The sequence below is a fragment of the Salmo salar genome, chromosome ssa01 (genome assembly GCF_905237065.1).
Source record: "Salmo salar chromosome ssa01, Ssal_v3.1, whole genome shotgun sequence".
Classification (NCBI taxonomy): Eukaryota; Metazoa; Chordata; class Actinopteri; order Salmoniformes; family Salmonidae; genus Salmo; species Salmo salar.
In genome coordinates, this window is record NC_059442.1 from 119,602,135 (window position 1) to 119,626,727 (window position 24,593).

The 24,593-nt window shown below is 43.2% G+C and overlaps 1 protein-coding gene across 1 annotated transcript in view; it reads left to right on the plus strand.

The window, feature by feature from the left end:
* Window positions 1-24,044, plus strand: part of LOC106560310 (formin-2) — a 56,294-nt gene extending 32,250 nt beyond the window's left edge. Inside the window, 2 exon segments of the mRNA XM_045699041.1 lie at window positions 1,604-1,739; window positions 24,000-24,044. Of these exon segments, the coding sequence (XP_045554997.1) occupies window positions 1,604-1,739; window positions 24,000-24,044 (181 nt within the window).
* The last annotated feature ends 549 nt before the right edge of the window (window positions 24,045-24,593 follow it).

The window sequence follows — 24,593 nt, forward strand, 5'->3', positions numbered from 1 at the left end:
CGTTTCTTGAAATCAATGGCGGACATTATTTGAGCTAAAGCAATCGCATGCTAACTGAATAGCTACTGATGTTGCCCATTTCATGTCTCTCAATATTTTAATCTTGATATGTTAAATCCATACTGTATTAATTTTGGCATGTTTACCTGCCTACAATACATACGTTTGTGTAGATAGCAAGCCAAGTGTGTAGATAGCAAGTCAAAAGGGCTAACTGGCTAGCTACTACTGTTAATAGGGCTAGCTACTACTGTTAATAGGGCTAGCTGCTACTGTTAATGGGTGCTAGCTGCTACTGTTAATGGGTGCTAGCTGCTACTGTTAATGGGTGCTAGCTGCTACTGTTAATAGGGCTAGCTGCTACTGTTAATAGGGCTAGCTGCTGCTGTTAATAGGGCTAGCTGCTGCTGTTAATAGGGCTAGCTGCTGCTGTTAGCCAGTCAGATACCCACGAAGAATTGACATCTACCTTGCATAACATTAGTTTTAGGTCGTTTTTGCCTGTTAAACTGGCTAGCTAGATTACCATTCACATACTGTATATCTAGCTGATAATTTTCAAGTAAAACGTTTGCTTTGTGAATATCTTGTTTGGTCTCTATTGTTGCCTTTGTCCTGGCTGGAAGAAGGGTCAGTATATGGGGAGGTGCAGCGTGAGGTAATACAGTGGGGGAGTGCTGCTCGGCGTGAGGTAATACAGTAGGGGGAGTGCTGCTCGGCGTGAGGTAATACAGTAGAGGGAGTGCTGCTCAGCGTGAGGTAATACAGTAGGGGGAGTGCTGCTCAGCGTGAGGCAACACAGTGCTGCTCGGCGTGAGGTAATACAGTAGGGGGAGTGCTTCTCGGACCATGGAACAAGAAATGCCAAGCTGGTTAAACTGACAATGTGACAGTCTAGGAAAACCAAGCTAGAGGCAGAGCGATACGATTACCCCCCCCCCCGCAGTACTGACACCGATTGATTATAAAAAAGGATACTTAGTCAGTTGTTTTAACGGAGATGGAATGATTTGTTGTCACAATATCGAAATGAGATATGGACAAAAAAAGCTGATATTTCTCACTGAAGGTGTAGTACTGGAACTCATGTGTATACTGAACAAAAATATAAGCACAATCATTTCAAAGATTTTACTGAGTTACAGTTCATGTAAGGAAATCGGTCAATTTAAATAAATTAACTAGGCCGTAATATATGGAGGCCGGGGGCACAGACGGGCCTGGGAGGGAATAGGCCTCCCAATTTGGTTGAGAAATGAACAACAAATTCTCTGGCAATGACTCTGGTGGACATTCCTGCAGTCAGCATGCCAATTTCCACGCTTCTTCAAACGCGAGACATTTGTTGCATTGTGTTGTGACAAAAACTGCAAATTTTTTGTCCCCAGCACAAGGTGCACCTGTGTATCGATCATGCTGTTTTAATCAGCTTCTTGATAAAGGAGAAATTCTGACTAACATGATGTCAACTAATATGTACACATAATTTGAGTGAAATATGTATTTTTTTTATTTTTTACATCTGGAACATTTCTGGTATCTTTACTAAAGATCGAACGGTCACAACCTCACTGTAACTCTTCCCTCATCCTAGAGAGGTGAGCACGTCGCTGGTCTGGGACAAGATACAGGAGCCTGACGTGAACTTTGATGAGTTCGTAGAGCTGTTCTCCAAGACTGCTGTGAAAGAGAAGAAGAAACCCCTGTCAGATACCATCACCAAGTCTAAAGCCAAACAGGTGAGATCAGATACTATTACCCCTGTCCCAGGTTCCCCCAGTCCTATTACCCCTGTCCCAGGTTCCCCCAGTCCTATTACCCCTGTCCCAGGTTCCCCCAGTCCTGTTACCCCGGTCCCAGGTTCCCCACTGTCCTATTACCCCTGTCCCAGGTTCCCCTGTCCTATTACCCCCTGCCCTATTACCCCCTGCCCTATCGTCCTGTCGAGTTGTCCTATCACCCTCATGTTTATGTAGGCGTTTTCCTCTATTTCATCCTTCCTTCCAGATGTTCTGTTCTTCAGTTGAACTGTCTGGGTTCTCAGGGTTTTCAACTGAACTGGGAACTGTCTGGGTTCTGGGATTTCAACTGAACTGGGAACTGTTTGGGTTCGGGGGGTTTCAACTGAACTGGGAACTGTCTGGGTTCGGGGGGTTTCAACTGAACTGGGAACTGTTTGGGTTCGGGGGGTTTCAACTGAACTGGGAACTGTCTGGGTTCGGGGGGTTTCAACTGAACTGGGAACTGTCTGGGTTCTGGGGGGTTTCAACTGAACTGGGAACTGTCTGGGTTCTGGGGGGTTTCAACTGAACTGGGAACTGTCTGGGTTCTGGGAATAGATGTGATTAAAGGCCCCTATCGCTTTAGGCCCAGTTGTCCACTACTAAACATTTGTGCAGAATTACTGACTGTCCTCCTGAGGAGGAAGTCACGGTCTGAGGTTCGGTCCTGGCTCTGCGTCTCTGTCTGAGGATGCCATTGTGGAGGCAGGCCATGTAGCCCAGTCTAACCGTCTAAACCATGTTCAGATGATGGAATTACATCAGAGCTCCGTAGAGCTTGGTGTTTTGACAGGCCATTCAATCACACTGTGTTTTGACTGGAAGTAGCAGAACGAGGATCTGTCATCAATAAAGAACAACACTGCAGCGACAGTAAAGCCCACATGGACGGACACACACACACACACACACACGAGTCTGTAGCTGATCTGAGCAGTCCTGGCCTGTATAGCGTGGCTCTGGCTGAGGTTCTGTCCTGGCCTGTATAGTGTGGCTCTGGCTGAGGTTCTGTCCTGGCCTGTATAGCGGCTCGGTCTGAGGTTCTGTCCTGGCCTGTATAGTGTGGTCTGGCTGAGCTTCTGTCCTGGCCTGTATAGTGGCTCGGTCTGACGTTCTGTCCTGGCCTGTATAGTGGCTCTGGCTGAGGTTCTGGCCTGGCCTGTATAGTGTGGCTCTGGCTGAGGTTCTGGCCTGTGTGGCTCTGGCTGAGGTTCTGGCCTGTGTGGCTCTGGCTGAGGTTCTGGCCTGTGTGGCTCTGGCTGAGGTTCTGGCCTGTGTGGCTCTGGCTGAGGTTCTGGCCTGTGTGGCTCTGGCTGAGGTTCTGGCCTGTGTGGCTCTGGCTGAGGTTCTGGCCTGTGTGGCTCTGGCTGAGGTTCTGGCCTGGCTCGGTGGCTCTGTATTGTTTTATTTCTAACATTTAAGTTATTAAATATTGCCCTTTTTTAAAATACTATTTTCCTGAGCCAATCTTTTCTTAAGTCTTATTTTAAGGATGGAGCCCGGTCACTTTTTTGTCTTCTAAAGTTGTCTTGTGGGTAGACCTACATCTGGATGCTATTTGAGTTACCAAATAAAGTGTTTGGGGAATTTTAAGTTGTTTCAGCAATTTTTGACTTCAAATACTCTGGTAAAGAATCGTTTAAACTTTGAAGTCGTCCCAGTCCCGTAGAGGATGATTGCAGTTAGCGGTCCATGTTTAAAACATTCCCTTAGATACTGATTGGAATAAATTGTATCCTTTATCCCCCCCTGCTAGCTGCCAGAGGTTACCCGCAAAACATTTTATTTGAATAAAGTAACATGTTTTTTCTTTAATTTAATTCCAGTCGGCATGCCAGCTTATAGGAAGTGTTTACGTTGGGATTTATCAAATCATTGTTTTGCAGTTTAGTCAGATTTGAAGATCTGTTTTGAGAAACCTGATTTACGTTAAAGAGGAGGAAAAGGCTGAGCATTAATGAGGGGTTTGCATGTTAATGTAATATTTGTGAAATGCCGGTGCTGATGTCATAGCCCAGTTAAGTCTGTTAAAACACAGAAGTAGGTAGACTGTTTATTTACATTTTAGTCATTTTAGCAGACGTTCTTATCCAGAGCGACTTACAGTGGTGAATGCATAGATTTCATACTTTTTTTATTTTGTATTTTTTTTTTTCTCCGTACTGGTCCCCCTGTGGGAATCGAACCCACAACCCTGGCGTTGCAAACACCATGCTCTACCAACTGAGCCACACGGGACCACATTTCTAATGCCACTACAATTTTTATTTTATTGAAAAGCCTGACCAATATTTACTTTAAATGAATTGACTAAATATGCTGTATGAAATGATACATACTTTGATAGGGGGACGGGGGATGATTTGGTGAATGAAACCCCCTGAAAACAAAATGAATTCACCAAATCATCCCCCGTCCCCCCCTATCAAAGTATGTATCATTTCATACACTGTGGTAACAATATGGTTTTACCTCATCAATGATCTGAGATAAAGGCCCCCCCCCCAGTAAACAGTGTTGCTCCAGTCTCTGGGCTCTCCACAGTAAACAGTGTTGCTCCAGTCTCTGGGCTCTCCACAGTAAACAGTGTTGCTCCAGTCTCTGGGCTCTCCACAGTAAACACGGTGTTGCTCCAGTCTCTGGGCTCTGCATGGTCAATCCCACGTCTGCAGTGGCCGTGCAGCATTTACTGCGATAGGGCCTCTGCAGAAGTCAGGGCATTCGTACTTATTGCACTTCGCGGAGCTGTTGTGATGGATTTATACAGGACCTCCTGCCCTCACCTTCCGTCAACCAATCACGTCAATGCGGATTTATACAGAGCCCTCCTCATTGTTACAGAACTTGAGGTGCCCAGCGACGGGGTACGGAGCTCAATTTGTCTTCTGCGTGCCTCCAGAGGCTCAGCGTAGCGTCACACCATCCGTACGGTGACGCAGACCACATTTTCAGATCAAGCATCAATTGGCTTTAAGATGCACTGCTGCAGTCCTGTGTGAGGTCACCGTGGGTTCCTCTCTCTCTCCTAGTAGACCTGACCTGTGTGAGGTCACCCTGGGTTCCTGTCTGTCTGTCTGTCTGTCTGTCTGTCTGTCTGTCTGTCTGTCTGTCTGTCTGTCTGTCTGTCTGTCTGTCTGTCTGTCTGTCTGTCTGTCTGTCTGTCTGTCTGTCTGTCTGTCTGTCTGTCTGTCTGTCTGTCTGTCTGTCTGTCTGTCTGTCTGTCTGTCTGTCTGTCTGTCTGTCTGTCTGTCTGTCTGTCTGTCTGTCTGTCTGTCTCTCTCGCTCTCTGTCTGTCTGTCTGTCTGTCTGTCTGTCTGTCTGTCTGTCTGTCTGTCTGTCTGTCTGTCTGTCTGTCTGTCTGTCTGTCTGTCTGTCTGTCTGTCTGTCTGTCTGTCTGTCTGTCTGTCTGTCTGTCTGTCTGTCTGTCTGTCTGTCTGTCTGTCTGTCTGTCTGTCTGTCTGTCTGTCTGTCTGTCTCGTCTGTCTGTCTGTCTGTCTGTCTGTCTGTCTGTCTGTCTGTCTGTCTGTCTGTCTGTCTGCTCTGTCTGTCTGTCTGTCTGTCTGTCTGTCTGTCTGTCTGTCTGTCTGTCTGTCTGTCTGTCTGTCTGTCTGTCTGTCTGTCTGTCTGTCTGTCTGTCTGTCTGTCTGTCTGTCTGTCTGTCTGTCTGTCTGTCTGTCTGTCTGTCTGTCTGTCTGTCTGTCTGTCTGTCTGTCTGTCTGTCTGTCTGTCTGTCTGTCTGTCTGTCTGTCTGTCTGTCTGTCTGTCTGTCTGTCTGTCTGTCTCGTCTGTCTGTCTGTCTGTCTGTCTGTCTGTCTGTCTGTCTGTCTGTCTGTCTGTCTGTCTGTCTGTCTGTCTGTCTGTCTGTCTGTCTGTCTGTCTGTCTGTCTGTCTGTCTGTCTGTCTGTCTGTCTGTCTGTCTGTCTGTCTGTCTGTCTGTCTGTCTGTCTGTCTGTCTGTCTGTCTGTCTGTCTGTCTGTCGTGGGTTCCACTCACTCACCAACCAGGTATGCAAGTTGAGAACAAGTTCTCATTTACAATTGCGACATGGCCAAGATAAAGCAAAGCAGTTTGACACACACACAACAACACAGAGTTACACATGGAGTAAAACAAACATACAGTAGAAAAATAAGTCTATATACAATGTGCGCAAATGAGGTGAGATAAGGGAGGTAAAGGCCACGGTGGCAAAGTAAATACAATATAGCAAGTGAAACACTGGAATTGTAGATTTGTAGTAGAAGAAAGTAGAAATAATGGGGTGCAAAAGAGCAAAATAAATATAGTAGGGGAAGTGGTAGTTGTTTGGGCTAAATTATAGATGGGCTATGTACAGGTGCAGTGATCTGTGAGCTGGTGCTTAAAGCTAGTGAGGGAGATATGTGTTTCCAGTACCTACTCTGACAGTGAAGTACACAGGAAGTTCATCCTGTCCTGAGTGTTATCTGATGGCGTCTCGTTGTTCCCTTCATAAAACTGTTCTGACCGATAAAGGTCAGGAGGAAAACGGTGAACTTGGATGAGAGTCGGTAGTAACCAACTTTTGTGGGAAGGTCAGGTCCACATTTACTTCCACTAAAACACATCAGAAGTTGAGTCACTTTTTAAACTGGGATGTCAGGCTTTTAAAATCAATTTGCAATAACTGCTCTGCCCCCCCTCGTTCTCCCGCTCTGCCCCCCTCCTCGTTCTCCCGCTCTGCCCCCCCCTCCTCGTTCTCCCGCTCTGCCCCCCCCTCCTCGTTCTCCCGCTCTGCCCCCCCCTCCTCGTTCTCCCGCTCTTCCCCCCCTCCTCGTTCTCCCGCTCTTCCCCCCCTCCTCGTTCTCCCGCTCTTCCCCCCCTCCTCGTTCTCCCGCTCTTCCCCCTCTCCTCGTTCTCCCGCTCTTCCCCCCCTCACTCTTCCTCCCGCCCTCAATTCAATTGAAGGGGCTTTATTGGCATTGTTACCATTGTCAAAGCAAGTAAAATAGATAATAAACAAAAGTGAAAAAACACAGTAAACATTACTCACAAAAAGTTGCAAAATAACATTTAAATGTCATTGTCTATATACAGTGTTGTAATGATGTGCAAATAGTTAAAGTACAAAAGGGAAAATAAATATGGGTTGTATTTACAATGGTGTTTGTTCTTCACTGGATGACCTTTTCTTGAGGCAACAGGTCACACATCTTGCTGCTGTGATGGTACACTGTGGTATTTCACCCAGTAGATATGGAGTTTATCAAAATTGGTTTTGTTTTCTGATTCTTTGTGTATCTGGGTAATCAGAGGGAAATATGTGTATTTAATATGGTCATACATTTGGCAGGAGGTTAGGAAGTGCACCTCAGTTTCCACCTCATTTTGTGGGCAGCGTTGCACATAGCCTGTCTTTGCTTGAGAGCCAGGTCTGCCTACGGTCGCCTTCGCTCTCCCGCCTTCGGCTCTCCATGCTCTGTCACCAGTGATATATATCATGGTGATAGTGATGAATTATGTTGGCGTTGTTGGTGGACTATGTGGTGTGAATGTCAGGTGATAGGGCGGTGGAATATGTGGTAATTAATATATTTATTCATGTTGTAATATGTATAATATATGGTATATTGTTATATAATATAGGTGGCCGGAATATTGTTGTTTAATATCTGGTATTGGGCGTATTGTTGAATATCTTGGTGAATATTTCGGTGAATAATATGAATATCTTGTTGGTGTGATGAATATCTGGTGTTGGTATTGGTGTGAATATCTTGGTGATGAATATCGCCAAGGTGATGGTGATAAATAATGTGGTGACCCATTGTTAAATCTTAGGCGTTGAGCATTGAATATCTTCTTGTTTGAATATCTTCAGGCATTGGTGGTGAATATCGATGGTGAATAATAGCAGGTGGTGAATATGGTGAATATGTGAATAATATGGTGATGAATGAATATGTGGTGTTGGTGACCAGATATAATCGTGTTGGTGATGGATATCTTGGTGTTGGTGTTGGATATCTTGGTGTTGGATAATGTGTGGTGATCCGAATAATGTGGTGATGAATAATGTGAATATGTGGTGGTGGATATCGTGGTGACCGGATATATGGTACTTTTCCGAATATGGTGGTAAGTGTGATGATATCTTAGTGGGCGTTGAATATCTTGGTGAATATCTGGTGATGGTACCGAATAATATGACCAATATGTGACCCAGGTGGATGTGTATAATATCTGGTGAATAATAAACACATTGGTGTTGAATATGGTACGCAATATGTAGTGATGAATATGGCATTTGACAATAGTAGTGATGATATGTTATGGTGATTGACAACTCTTGGTGATGCAAACGTGGTGACAAACATGTGAATATGGTGTTAAGAATATGTGGTTGATGGAAAAACATATGGTACATTTGACAATATGGATAATAATTTGTTGAATAACGGTGATGGTGATGAATATCTTGAGCGGTGAATATGTGATACCGGAATATGTGGTGGTGGTGAATATGTGGTGATGGTGGATATCACGGCGTGAATAGTGGCGGCGGTGAATATGTAGTGACCGGAATATGCTCAGGCGGCCGGAATATGTGGCGAATATGTGGTACCAATATTGTGGTGTTCGGAATATGTGAACGAATATGTGACCAATATCGTGGGCTGGGCGTTGGATATGGCCGGAATATGTAGGCGTGCGGAATATATAAGCCGAATATGTGGCGGCGTGCGATATGTAGCGCGTTGGAAGCAGGCGGCGGCGATGATGTGCGCAATGAATATCTGGTGGTGGTATGTGTTGTTGAATAATATGACGATATGTGGTGGTGTTTAGATATATACTGCAAATGTGGTGTTGTTGAATATCTTGGTGATAGGCATTAATATGTGGTGTGAATATGTGATATTGGTGTGAGTGTCGTGGTGACCGGTGATGAATATAACAGTGGCCAATAATTAGCATTGAATAACGGTGATAGATATCTTGGTATTGGTGACCAATATCTTGGTGGTAAGAATCTATTGTCAATCTCTGCAGCCAAGTAGCCCGTCTCGCCTTCGCCGGCTCTCTCGCGTGTGTCAGGCTCTCTGTTGTGTGCCAAATATATAGGCCAAATCTCAAACGTGGCTCTCTAAGCAGTGCGCAGCCAAGCCTTCGGCTCTCTCAAGCGCCAAACTCTGCCACTCTGCGCCTTAGGCTCTCTGTGTGGCTCTCTGCAGCCTTCGCTCCTCTGGCCTTGACTCTAAGCAATACTCTCTGCCTTAAGCATTAGCAGCTCTCTATGTCGGCTCTGTGTGCATGTCGTCTCTCCTTCGCTCTCTAGGTCTTAAGCATATACCTTCGCTCTCTAGCGACAAGCACTGTGTGCAAATATATAGCCTTTGGCATATGCATGGCTCTGTGCTCTCTAAGCTGTGGCTCTCTGCTTCTTTCTCTGCTAGCAAACTCTCTAGTAATGTTGTCCAAACTCTAGTAACCAGCCTTCGCTCTCTAGCCTTCATATCGCTCTCTGCTTCCTTAGGCTCTCTAAGCCTTCGATATGGCGTGAATATCCGGTATAGCGTGAATATCATAGCGTGGTGTCCAATAATGTCACCAATTGTGAATATGTGTTGTTGGTATGAATATTAGTGATAATATGTAATAATAACGGCGATGAATATGCTACCGAATATGCCGGTGTGAATATCCCGAATATGTGGTGGCCGAATAACTCTTGGTGGTAGATATGTGGTGGTAAGAATATGGCGCAGGCACGTGGTGACCGAATATGTGATGATAGATATCTGGTTGAATATGTGGTGTTGGTGGCCGAATATCAGTGACAGAATATCTTGTTAGGCATGACCAGTGGGCTCTCTGGCGTTAATATATGCCAAATATATAGCGTGCGATATCAAGCGTAGCGAAATATATGGTGACCAGGTATATATAGTTGAGCACAGCATTGGGCTCTTGGTTGAAATATAGTAGCCAAGCTGACAAATATCTTAATGAAATACTTAGGTATTGGGCTCTGTTAGCCAGCCAGTCTCATAGCGTAGCGGCCAACATCTGTGGCCGTAATGATCTCTGTTGAATATATAGCGTGGAAATATCTGCGTCTTCGGCTCTCATGTGGCTCTCTGCCACTCTCTGCTTCCGGCTCTCTACGCAACGCCTTCGCCAGCTCTCTCGCCTTCGCTCTCTCCCTTCATAGGCTCTCTCTCCTTCGCTCTCTCGTCTTCGCTTGCCTTTGCCTTCGCTCTCTGCGCCTTCATGTGCGCCTTCGCTCTCTCGCCCGGCTCTCACGCCTTCGGCTCTCTGTGTGTCGGCTCTCACGCAACCACAGCTCCTCTAAGCACTTCGGCTCTCTCGCCTTGGCTCTCTGTTGACGCGTGTGGCCATCCTCATAAGCCAAATATCTGCTTGTGGCGGCAAATATATGTCGTCCAAATATCTCAGATGTTGGGCATGCAGCGTGAATATCGCCAGCGTACACGCGTTATGACCGTCTCTTAGGCTGGCGGCGACCAGGCTACCCGTCTGTAGTGACCAGTCTCTGTGGCCAATATCTTTCATGTACAACATAAACGTGGTAATGAAATATATAAGCCCAGTGTTCCAAATCTCTGGTATTGCAGCGTGGGCTCTGGCGCCATGCATAAATATAGCGTGGGCTTATCTTAATTGTTGAATAATATGGTATTGAATATGTGGTGTTGAATATCTTAATTGGTGTTGAATATCACGCGATATGTGGTACCAATATCTTGGTGGTGACCGAATAACCGGTGACCGGAATATCTTGAATATCATGGTGATGAATAATGGTGAATAATATGGTGGATATGTGAATATGGTGGTAGACCAATGTGGTGGTAGGTGATGAATAATAGTGGTAGATAGCGGCGTGGGCATTGGTGGCGTGAATATGAGCCTTCGGCTCCTCTCGTCTCTAAGCCTTCGGCTCTCTATTAGGCTCTCTGTATGTGTCGACTCTCTGTAACCAAGCTCTCTAGATCATGCGACACCAAACTGCGTTAGGCTCTCTGTGACCAAGCGCCGGCTCTCTGTGTCCATTCTCTAGCCGTCTCTGCTTGTGTTCTCTGTTGGCCTTCGGCTCTCTGTGTGCCCAGCCAAATATCTCAAGCAGCCCGTCTCTGCTTCGGCTCTCTAGTCTTAAAACCGCATGCCTTCGCTCTGCGCCTTCGGCATTACGCCAAATAGTGATGGAATATCTTGGTGGTGAATATGTGGTGTTGAATAATATGGTGATGAATAATGTGTTGGTGATATGGTGATGAATATGTACACCGGTGGAATATCATGGTGATGAATATGTGGTGATGGATATCTGGTGGTGGTAAGATATGGTGAATATTGATGACCGGAATATTTGGTGATGAATAATGTGGTGTTGATGAATAGTGAAATGGGCGTGTTGGTGATGAATATGGTGATAAGATATTTTTGGTGACCGGAATATGAATATATGTGGTGGTGTTGAATATGGGATGGTGATAGGTGGTGAATATGGTGGTAGATATCTGGTGCCAGGTGTTTAAATATCTTTGGTGGTGGTATTGAATAATGTGGTATTGAATAACTCTTAGTGGTGGTACCAATATGTGGCGTTGGTGCCAATAATGTAGCGTGAATATCTTGAAGTGAATAATAGATATATAAAGTGAATAATGAATATTTGCGATGGTGTTAGATGTAATGGTGGTAGTGAATATGTGAACAGGTGATGAACTCTTGGTGATGTTGAATATGGTGATGAATAACAGGCACATTGGAATAATATGGTGATGAATAATGTGAATATCTTAATTGGTGATGAATAATGTAGTGATGAATGTCATAATTGGTGACCGAATATGGTGATGAGTGAATATGTGGTGAATATCATAGTATGGTGTTGGATAATCTTGGTGATAATATGTGGTGATGGTGATGAATGTCTGTGTGAATATGGATGGTGATAGATATCTTGGTGGTGAATATCTTGGTGGTAGTTGGGTCTCTGGTGACAATATGTCTGTTGGCCAATATCGTACCGGATAATATGGTGCCCAATAATAACAGGCGTTTGCGACATGTGGTGACATGTGGTGACGTATGAATATCTTGGTGGATGTCTGGTATTGGTGTTGAATAATGTGGTGGAATATGTGGTGGTGAATATGTGAACAGGTACCGGAATAATATGTTGAATATTAATTTGAATATGCTGGGCGGCCGGTGGAATATGTGGTGACCAATATGTAAAGGCACATTGACATGCAGGCGATGGCATATCTTGAATATGTAATTGAATATCTTAGTGCATTGGTGTGATATGTAATTGATCTTAGTGGTGTATTGAATATAACGGTGTTGAATAAACCAATTGGTGGTGAATAGCAGACAGGTGATGATATCTTAAGGTGTTGAATAATCTTAATTTGGATCTCACTGGTGATGGTGATAAGATGTCTTGGTGGATGTCTTGGTGTTAGAATATGGCGATGAATATATTGAACAGATAGTGGAATAATATTGGCCAGCCAATGTGGCTCTCTAAGCCTTCGTGTCGACTCTCTGTGTATACGTCTCTCGCATCGCTCTCTGTGTGGCTCTCACGCCCCTTCGCTCTCTATTCGGCTCTCTCACTTCATCTCTGCGCCTTCGCCTTCAGCCACGGCTCTCTACTTCGCTCTCTACGTGTCGGCTCTCTGTTCAAACTCTCTGGCAACCAAGCTCTCTGCTTATGACTCTCTCCCTTAGGCTCTCTGGTCTTGACTTGCCTTTTAGCAGCCACGACTCTCTAGCCAGCTTTGTGGCCTTGGCTCTCTCAGCGCTTGGTGGCATTGGTGTTGAATGTCTTGGTGAATAATATGGTGATGAATATCATGGTGACAAACAATATGGTGGTAAGTGATGGATATCATGGTGTTGGGCGATGAATATGTGGTGATGTTGGATGTCTTAGCGGCGGTAAGGTGATGAATATGGCGATGGAATATGTGGTACCGGAATGTCTGGTGATAGGAATATCTTGGTGATGGTGATGAATATGGCATTGTTGGATATATCGTTGAATATGTGGTGAATAATCTGGTGGTGTGGAATATGTGGTGGTAAGAATGTCTGAATAATGTAGGTGATGAATATCTTAATTGAATAATATTGGTATTGAATATGTGAATAATGTAATTAAAGATAATGTAAAGATATGTGGTGGTGGATATGTGGTGGATGTGGTATAATAATATGACTAATATCTGATGAATAATGTGGGCTGGTGTTGGATATGTGGCATTAATAATAACGGGCTGGTGATGAATAATAATGCGTGAATATGTGAAGGCACCGGAATAATATGTTGGCGGCGTGAACCATGATGTTTGGCATTGAATAATAATTGGAATATCTGGTGATGAATATCATTGGTGTTGAATATCATGACACAGATGTCTTCGGGTGTGGTGATGAATAATATGACCAATATCTCAGGTGATGTGTGAATATGTGGTGATAAGGGTGGAATATTGGTGATGGAATATACAGGTGTTGTTGGATAACAGGTGGTAAGATGTTGAATAATGTGGTGATAGATAGGTGATGAATGTCTTGGTGGTGAATAATGTAGTGACCAGGTGGATATCATAGGTGATGAATATGTGGTGATGAATGTCATAGTGAATAATGGTGATAGTGGATATCTTGGTGATAAAGTGTTGAATATCTGGTGATGGTGATGAATAGTGATAGGTGAATATGTGGTGAATATCATGGTGATGATATGTGGTGGTAGGTGTTGGTGATGATAATAAGGTGACCGGAATAATAAGTTGGATCTTGATGGATATGTGGTGATGAATATCTGGTACGATGGATAATTGAATATGTGGTGAATATGTGGTGATGTGTATGTATGATATCTTGGTGGTGAATATCTTGGTACCATTAATATGTCGTAATATGGATGTTGGGCGCATTTTGTGGTGAATATGTGAGCAGATGCGTACATACCAGATGTCTTGGTGGTACTTGGTGGTGATGAATGTCTTGGTGATAATATAATTGTTAATATTGGTGTTGGTATTGAATAATAAGCGGTGGTGAATATGTGGCATTGGCGATGAATATCTTAAGGTGATGGTGATGAATATGTGGTGTGAATGTCGCAGTGGTGAATATCTTAGTGTTGAATAATAATGGTGTTGTTTGGTGAATATCATTGGTGAATATCTCGATGAATATGTGGTGGTAAGATAATGTGGTGATGGTGGAATATCAGTGTTGTTGACATGAATATCATAGTGAATATGTGGTGATGAATAACGGTGGTATGATGTCTTGAATATCCGTTTGTTGAATAATATGGTGAATATGTGGTGAATAATAGTGCAGTGAGCATTGGAATAATAAAGTGATGAATATGTGGGTTGAATAATAATTAAGTATAATTTGGTGACCGGAATATCTTGGCGATGGGCGTGGTGGTGAATATGGTGATAAAATGTCTGGTGTTGAATAATATAATTGGTGATAAGATATGTGGTGATAACGACCGGAATTAATATGGTGATAGGTGTTGGATATCTGGTTGTTACAATATCTTGGTGATGAATATGTGGTGATGAATGTCTGGTGATAGGTGATGGTGGTGAATATGGTGATGAATATCTGGTGTGAATATGGTGAATATCTTGGTGGTGAATGTCGGTGTTAGATAATATGGGCGATGGAATAATAACGGTGATGAATAATGTGATGGGCGTGGTGTGGGCTCTCTCTCGCCTTCCGACTCTCTAGCAGCCACGCCTTCGGCTCTTCTCAGCCAGGCTCTCTAGATATTAGGCTTGTAGCTGTCCAAATATATAAGCAGCCAAGCACATTATGCGCCTTGGCTCTAGCTGACACAGCATAGCCAAGCCTTGACTCTCTGTTGTCAGCTCCTGCTTAAACTCTCTTATTATTCTTTCTCTAGCCTTCAAACGCCACTCTCTGCTTCGTTGTCAGCTCTCTGGTAATATGCCCAAATATAAGCCTTAAGCCATGGGCTTAATTGGATATGTGGTGATAATATCTTGGTACCGAATATCTTGAGCATTGGTGAATATCATGTATTATGTTGAATGTCATGTTAATATTCTTGGTGATAATATGTGGTGGTGATGAATATGTGGTGTTAATAATAATAATAACCAGTGAATATCTTGGTGTTGGATAATATGGTGAACTATCTTGAATATCGGTGTTGGAATATCATGGTGTTCCGGACATATCTTGGTGATGAATATTGTTTTGGCATTGGTGACCGGAATAATGTGGTGATAGATAACTAACGGTTTGAACATTGGTGGTGCAGCCTTGGGCTCTCTCTTGTGGGCTCCTTGCTGACAAACACATGTTAATGGGCTCTCTTAGCCAAACTCTGCAGCCAAACTCTCTACTTGTGTTTCTCTGTTATTCTTGTTGACTCTAGCCAAACTCTGAGTCTTGACTCATGTGGCTCTCTGCTTATTTGTGTTCCATTTCTAAGCCAAACTCTGCGCATTAGGCTCTGTTATTAAGCCTTCGTCTCTAGCCTTAAGCTCTCTGCTTAAACTCTTGTGACAAACACATGCATGTGATATCAGTGACCCGGTCTGTATTTGTTGAATATGGTGATGGTGTTGAATATCATGGTGACCAGGCGGTGAATATATGAGTGCCAGGCGATGAATATCTTAGTTGTGGTGTGAATATCTTGGTGGCCGAATGTGTGGTGTTGAATAATATGGCATTGGTACTGGTGAATATTGGTGGTAGGTCTCCGGGCGATGGAATATCTTGGTAGATATGGTGATGAATATCGGCGTTGGAATAATGTGAGCGTGGAATATGGTGAATATGTGGTGATAACGCGGCGCATTGGCGGTGATATGTTATTCAGCTCTCTAGCCTTCATGTGCTCTCTCCTTCTCTCTGGAGTCTTCCCGGCTTGCCTTTGTGTGCTCTCTATTAAAGCATGACAGCGGCCGTCTCTGGCACAGCACACTTGTGCCCTTAAATATAAGCCTTCAGCTCTCTGCGCGTTAGGCTCTCTGTATTCTTTATATAACCTTAGCCTTGACTCTCTAAGCCTTCGCAGCCACGCTCTCTAAGCGTAAGCAATGGCTCTCTAGCAGCCAATATGCTCTCTGGTGTGATCTTGGGTGATGAATAATGTGGTGATGAATATCTTGGCATTGGTGGTGAATATGGTGATACGGTACCGGAATATGTCATTGAATATGTGGTACCGGATATGTGAGTGGTGATAATTGGTTAAGATATTAATATTGGTGATAATTGTGTATAATGTCTTGGTGTTGATGTGAATAACCAGGTGATGAATAATGTGTTTGTTAGATGTCATGGTGGTAGATATGTGAGTGGTGGCGTTTGGTGAATAATGTAGTGAATAATAACGGTTGAATATAGTGTCCAGCGTGAATATGTAGTGACCGAATAATATTGGGCGGCGTGGTGAATATGCCAGTGAATATGGTGACCGAATATGTAAACGTGGAATAATAATGGTGGTGAATATGTCTTGGTACCAATATGTGGATGTTGGGGCGGCGTCCGAATATGTAGTGGTTGAATATGGTGTTGGTGCGGAATATCGTGGCGATAATATTCTTGGTACAATCCATTTTTGCCAGGCGTGGGCACCTGAATATGTGGTGTTGGGCGTAGATATGTGGTAATGAATAATAACGGCGCCACTCTCTCGTCGCCCCCTCACGTGCCGGCTCTCTCGCCTTCGGCTCTCTACGCCTTCGCTCTCTGCCTTAACTCCTCTGCCTTCGCTTGCCTTCGCCTTCGCTCTCTCGCCTTCGCTCTCTCGCCTTCGCCTTCGCTCTCTCTCCTTCGCTCTCTCGTCTTCGCTTGCCTTTGCCTTCGCTCTCTGGATTTTAGCCTTACGCCTTCGCTCTCTCTTCGCCATGTGGCTCTCTGCGCAGCCGCTCTCAACGCTTCGCTCTCTACATGTGGCTCTCTAAGCTTGCCGGCTCTCTGGCCTTGACATACGCCTTCGCTCTCTGCGCCTTCGGCTCTCTGCGTATTGCCTTCGGCTCTCTCTCCTTCGCTCTCTCGTCTTCATTGCCTTTGCCTTCGCTCTCTAACCAGCTTGCCTCGCCTTCGCTCTCTACGCCTTTGCACTTCGCCTTCGCTCTCTCCCTTGCTCTCTAGCCTTCGCTCTCTGGCCTTCTTTCTCTCGCCATGTCGCTCTCTAGCCTTAGCCTTCGGCTCTCTAAGCCTTGGTGATGAATATTCTTAATTGGTAGTGAATAATTGTTGAATGTGGTGATGAATAATAGTGATAATATTCTTGGTGATGAATAATGGTGATGGGTGGTGAATAATACGGAACGATATGTGGTGATGGATAATATTAATTTTGGTGGAATAATAATTTGATGAATATGTGAATAATAATTGAATAATGTGGTGATGAATATCAGTGTTGGAATATCTTGAATATCTTGAATATCTCATTGGTGGTGCAGATATCTTAGTGTTGAATATGGCGTGCCGGCATGCCAAGCAGCCAGCTCTCATAGCGCCAAATAAATACTCTTAGCCCGACTCTCTGGCCCTTGATATAAACCACGCCACACATTTCTCTGGCGGCAAATATAGTGTTAACATGTTAAACTCTCTGAAATATCTGCATGGTGTGACTCTCCTGCTTGTATCTCTGTGTGGCTCTCTGTAGCCGGCTCTCTTAAGCGTAAGCGTACATTTCTGTTCTTACGTGTCCAAATATGTAAGCGTAAATATATAGCGTGACTCTCATGGTCTTACCTGTGAATATGGTGATGGGCGTGGTGATGATATGTGGTGGTGGAATGTCTTAGTGACCGAATAGTGATGAATATCGCCAGGCGATAGAATATCTTGGCATTGGTGCGCCGATAATGGTGAATATCTTGAGTGTTGGTGATAATAATATGATACCGGAATGTCTGGTGATGAATATATAAAGGCGTGAATATCATGGTGGCCGGGCGGTGAATAATAACGTATTGAATATCTTGGTGGTAAATGAATATTGGTGACCGAATATTGCGTGTTAGCGTGAATATGTAGTGGGCGGCATTGGTGAATAATGTCGTGAATGTTTTGGTGTTGAATATCTGAATAATATAAATGTTGGTGTTGAATATGGTGTGTGTGGTGATAATATCTGTATTGAACTCTCTTGTTCGTCTTAGTATGGTAATCATCTCTTGAGCGTGAATATCTGTTGACGTTAGATATCTTGGCGTGGTAGATATGTGGTGAATATCTGGTGATGGAGTCTGTGAATAATGGCGTATTGTTGAATATGGTGGGCATTTGAATAATGTGGGCTGGTGGAATAGTGATGGTGTTGGAATAATAGGTGTGGAATAATAGTGCGTTGAATATCAATTTGATGAATAATCTGGTGGTAAAGATAATAATTGTTGGATAATATGGTGGTGATGAATATGTGAATAATGTAGTGTGATTGAATGTCTTAATTGAAGGATAATGTGGCGGTAGTGATGAATATCTGTGGTACATTGGTGGTAGATATCGGTACGTGAATATCTTAGTGTTGGTGTTAAGATAATGTAGTGTTGAATATCTTAACAGTGACGGTGGTGATGAATAATAATTGGAATACGGATGGATCGTGTGGATTAGATATCGCGGTGGTGAATATGTGGTGATGGTGGTGAATAATAACCAGTGACAATAATATCAACCGATGAATATCTTGGTGGATCGTGGTGGTGTATGCTGGTGGTGTTATGTAATTTTGACGTGTGAATAATAACAGTGTGGATAATATTGTGATAGGTGTTGGAATGTCTTAGGTGATGAATAATAACAGTGATGGATATCATGGTGAGATAATGTAGACGGTGAATAATGTGGTGTGAATATGCTTAATTTTGGAATAATGTGGTGATAAAGGTGTTGGATAATGTGGTGTTGAGATAATAATTTTGACAATGTGGTGATGTACAATGTAATAATAACGGGTGATGAATATCATGGTGATGGTGATGGATGTTGGATATGTGGTGTCCGGTACGTTGGATAATAACCAGGTGGTGGAATAAAGCAGTGGTGATGAATATGTGAACGGTGACCGGAATAACAGGTGGTGGAATATCTTGATGAATAATAGTGTTGAATAATTGAATAATCTCGGTGTTGAATATCTTGGTGATGACAACGGTGTTGAATAGTGTTGGTGTGAATATCGGGCGTGGTGATGATAATGGCGTGAATATCTTGGTGATGTGATGAATGTCTTGGTGGTGGAATAATGTGGTGTGAATAATGTCTTGAATGTGGTGTTGAATATGTGGTGATGGTGATGGTGATGAATATCTTGGTGGTGGATATCATAGCGTCCCGAATATGGTGACTTGGGCGTAGGCGAATATATAAGCGTGGGTCTCTTGGCGTTGGTGACCCAACCATGTTGTCCGATATCTGGATGTTGGGCATGTGTGGGCTCTGTTGGGCGTGTTGATGCATTAAATATCTCAGTGACGCGGCGCGTGGTGTTGGGCATATATGCGTAGATATGTAAGCGTGAATATGTATTAATATATGGCGCCAAGCGACCAGATAATAGGTGTTAAGCGTGAATATGCTAGTAGTGACCCGAATATCTCAGTATTGGTTAAGTGAATATCTTGGGCGTGGAATATCTGAGCAGGATATCTGGTGATGAATGTCATGGTGTGAAGGCGTGGGATATCGGTGATGGTGATGAATAATAATAGATGGAATAGTGGAATATCTTGGTGATGATGACAATAATTGGATATCGTCAGATAATATGGCGGTATAGATAATATTGGTGATGGATATGTGGTGATGAATGAATATGTGGTGATGGATAATAACGGATATATGGTGATGAATAACGGTATGGAATGTGTGGTGAATAATAACGGTGGTGGTGGTGGGAATAATAACAACGTGAATATCTCAGCGTGAATATGTAAGGATTGGAATAGGTATTGGTGACGATATCTCAGTACCAATATCTTGTGAGCGGCGTGGCCGAATAGTGAGATAATATGGTGGTGAATAATTGAATATCTTGGTGACCAAAGGTGATGGATGTGTGGTGATGAACTCTGGATGTTGGGCGGCGTGAATAATGTGGTTGAATAACAGGCGAATAATGTAGTGACCGAATATGTAGCGTGGTGACCGATATCTGATAGGCGTGAAATATCTCAAGCGTATTGTCGTCTCTGGCCTTGGGCTCTGGATGTTGACATACACCTTTGGGCTCTCCTGGCCGGCATATGTGTGAAATATATAGCCTTGGGCTCTTGTCCAAATATCTCAATAATGGCTCTTAAGCGTGGCGGCCAAATATGTAGCCGAAATATATAGCGGCCAAATAGTATCCAGAATATATAGCGTGGGCTCTCTGTTGTGGCTCTCTGTGTGTGTCCCGTCTCTGCGGCCAAATCTGACTCTGTTGGTGAAGTGTATCAAGTGTGAATAATTGTTGGAATAGTGGGCGGCGTGGTGACCGAATATCTGTGAATAATGTAGTGATAGGTGAATATGTGGTGTTGGGCGGCGATGGTGGAATAATAGTGACCAATATCTTGGTGATGAATATATTGGTGATGAATATCTTAGTAATATCATGGTGTGGCGCGTTCCAGGTATTGAATATCTTAGTGATGGGCGTGGTGTGGATATGTTGAATATAACGGGCATTGGAATATGCAGTGTGAATATCTTGGTGTTGGTGTTGAATATCTTGGTGATGAATAACTGGTGGTGAATATGTGGTGTTAGATGTCTGTGGTGGTGGTGAATATGTGGTGGTGGTGATGAATAATAGCGGTGATAATATTAATTGTTGGTGGAATAATAACGGTGATGATAATATGTGATGATGCACGGCGTTGAATATGTGAGGATATATTGTTAGGATAATATGGTTGAATATGTGGTGATGTTGATGGTGAATAATGGTGATGCAGATATGTAATATTAGTACACATTGAATAACAGTGATAGTGGCCGGATATGGTGATGGTGTTGAATATCTTAGTGTTGGTGACCGGAATAATGTGAGTGCATTGAATGGTGGTGGAATATCTTGGTGGTCCGGAATAATGTGGTGTTGAATATGGTGTTGGTGTTGAATAATAACAGGTGATGGTGTTGGTGATGGTGATGAATATGTGGTACCAAAATGCAGGAATATCTTAAAGTGATACAGATATACTGGTGATGAATCTTGGTGACCGGATAATGTGGTGATGGTGGATAATAATCGGTTGAATGTGGTGATAGATGATTATATCATAGAATATCTTGGCGTGGTGATAGATAATAATAGACCGGATATCTTATTGAATATCATGGGCGATGCAGATAATAACGGTATTGAATGTCTTGGTGAATGGTGGAATAGTCGATGGATATCGTGGTGGATGAATATGGTATCAAGGGCAGATATGTAGTGATAGTGATAGATAATAGGGCACGCGGTGAATGTGGGCGAATATGTGGGCGATGAATAATATGGTGAATATCATGGTGTTGAATAACAGTGTTGGTGTTGAATATGTGGTGAATATGGATGAATATGAACTTGGTGATGAATAATGTGGTGAATAACCTGGTGACGATGAATATCGCCAGTGATGAAAATGTCATGGTGTTGGATATCTTAATTGTTGAATATCATGAATAACAGGTGACCGTTGAATATCGGCCGGAATATGGTGGTGGAATATGTATTGGTGATAGAATAGTGTAGCGTGAATATGTAAGGTGACGCATTGAATATCATAGTGACGCATGGTAATATCATGGTGGTGGATATCGTGGGTGAATATCATGGTGTAGATATGGTGTTGGTGATGAATATGTGAGTGTGGTGATGACATATGTGGTGATAATAATAACGGTGTTGAATATCAGTGTTGAATATGTGGATGAATATGTGGTGGCGGTGTTGAATATCTTGGTGATGAATATGTAGGTATTGGTGATGAATAATGTGTGATGGTGTGAATATCTGGTGGCCAATATGACGAATATCTCGTTCGGCATTTTGAATATCGTGTTGAATAATTTGAATATCTTAAGGTGATAAGGGTGATGATAATGTGGTACATTGGTGATGGATAATGTGGTGATGGTGTCCGAATATGTGGTGGATATCATGGTGATGAATAACTCGTTGAATGTGGTGGTGATGAATAATGATTGTGATGAGATATCATTGGTGATGATTGTGGTTAAATACTCTTGGTGATAAGATAATGTGGTGTTGGTGACCAGATAATAGTGGTCCGGGTACCGAATATCTGGTACCAATATCTGGTGTTGGTGATGAGCTCTGGTATTAATGACTATATCTCATGTTCGCCGCTCTGTAAGCCCGTCTCTGGCCTTCGATCTCTGTTAAACTCTCTCAAATCCTCTAAGCATGCAGCCGTCTAGCCAAATCTGTATTAGGCTCTAAGCCAAGCAGCCAAAATACTCTAGCCAAATATAAGCGCCAATAGCCAATACTCTGCTTGCCAAACTCTGGTAGCCAAGTAATAGGCTCTCTGTGTGGGCTCTCTTACGTCCTCTCCATATCAGGCTCTGTTGTGGGCTCTCATAAGCATGGGCTCTGTTATGGTGATGAATATCTGGTGATAATATGGATGAATATGGGCAATGAATATCATGGTGTAATATCTTGGTGGTGAATATGTGGTATTTGGCGATGAATATAATATGGTGATGGGCTCTTAGTACGTGAATATATGGTGGCCAGAATGTCTTGGTGAATATCTTGGTGACCAATATGTGGTGTTGGGCTCAGTGACCAGGTTATATGGTGGTGAATATGAAATATGGTGACCGGAACCATATGGTGGCCGAATAATAACAATTGAATATAAACCGGAATGGTGGAATGTCTCTGGTATTGGGCATTGAATATGGTGATGTTGGTAGATATGGTGATGTTGAATAATGTGGTGGTGAATAATAACCAGACCATGGTGATGGTGATGAATATGTGGTGATGAATAACGGTGTGGAATAACGGTGTTTGGTGATGGATAATAGTGATGGATATACAGGTGAATATGTGGTGACGGTGATAAGATATGTGGTGATGAATATGTACATTGGTGTGAATATGTGGTGGTAAGATGTCGCAGTGGCCGAATGTCATGGTGATGGTTAACTCGCCTTCGTAGCCGGCTCTAGCCTTCGGCTCTCTGTGCCAGCTCTCTCGCTCTCTAAGCAGCCACGCCGCTCTCTTGCATCCGGCTCTCTGCGCCTTCGCTCTCTCACGCATGCTCTCTAAGCATACAACTACCGGCTCTCTCGCATCGCCTTCGCTCTCCTGCCTTCAAACTCTAGCCCAGCCCGGCTCTCGCCAAGCTCTAGCAGCCGCCGCTCTCTAAGCATGCATAAACTCCTTCCCGCTCTCTGTGACATGTTGTGTTAACTCTCTGTTAAACCTTAATTTTGGTGTTGAATATCATAGTGGTAAGATAATGTAGTGATATGGTGACAACTCTTAATTGGTGAATATCTTAGTGATGTAGACATGGTGATGAATATATGGTGGTAATATGTGAATAATATGGGTGTTGGTGTTGGATGTCTTAATTGGCTTGTTGAATATGTGGTGATGAATAATGCGGTGAATAATGTGGTGTTGGGCTGAATAATAGTGTTGGTGATGAATATCGGTGTTGAATAATAACGGCCGGAATGTCTTGAATATCATGAATAACTCTCTGTGATTAATTAATATCTTTAATAAGATTATATATTTTCTTACATTGAATAATAGTAATATAATTCAATTTTTATACCATGGTGATGATATCTTAATGAATAATGTTTTTTTTTGTGTGTTCATTATTTTTTGTGTTATGTTTATATTTGTGTTTTGGGTTATTTTAATATTTTTTATTTTAATATAGTATATTTTTTTGTTTATTTTTTGTTTTGTTGTTTGTTTTTTGTTTTGGTTATTTTGTTATTCTAATAATTAAATGTTGAATTCCCTCTCGGCATAAGCGCTCCTCCTCTCTCCATAAATCTTCTCCCAAACCATCCCGCTCTCTCCCGCTCTCCCTCTCTCGCGCCTTCGCTCTTCCTCTCTCTCCTGCTCTCCCTCTCTCCCGCCTTCCCCTCTCCCCCTCTCCCGCCTTCCCTCTCTCTGAGTGTGTCATGTATTGATGTTTCTCTCTCTCTCTGCAGGTGGTCAAGTTGCTGAACAACAACCTCTCACTGTGGGGATTCTGATGTCCAGTCTGCATCTGACATCAGACTCCAACATGGTGAGATAATGACCCCATAGCTCTATAATTACAACACTGGACTGTATATGACCCCATAGCTCTATCATTACAACACTGGACTGTATATGACCCCATAGCTCTATCATTACAACACTGGACTGTATATGACCCCATAGCTCTATCATTACAACACTGGACTGTATATGACCCCATAGCTCTATCATTACAACACTTGACTGTATATGACCCCATAGCTCTATCATGACAACACTAGAGATAATGACCCCATAGCTCTGTCATGACAACACTAGAGATAATGACCCCATAGCTCTGTCATGACAACACTAGAGATAATGACCCCATAGCTCTGTCATGACAACACTAGAGATAATGACCCCATAGCTCTGTCATGACAACACTAGAGATAATGACCCCATAGCTCTGTCATGACAACACTAGAGATAATGACCCCATAGCTCTGTCATGACAACACTATACTGAATATAAGGACAGTGAGTGGATGGATACACCTCCCTAACATACTGTCAGATTT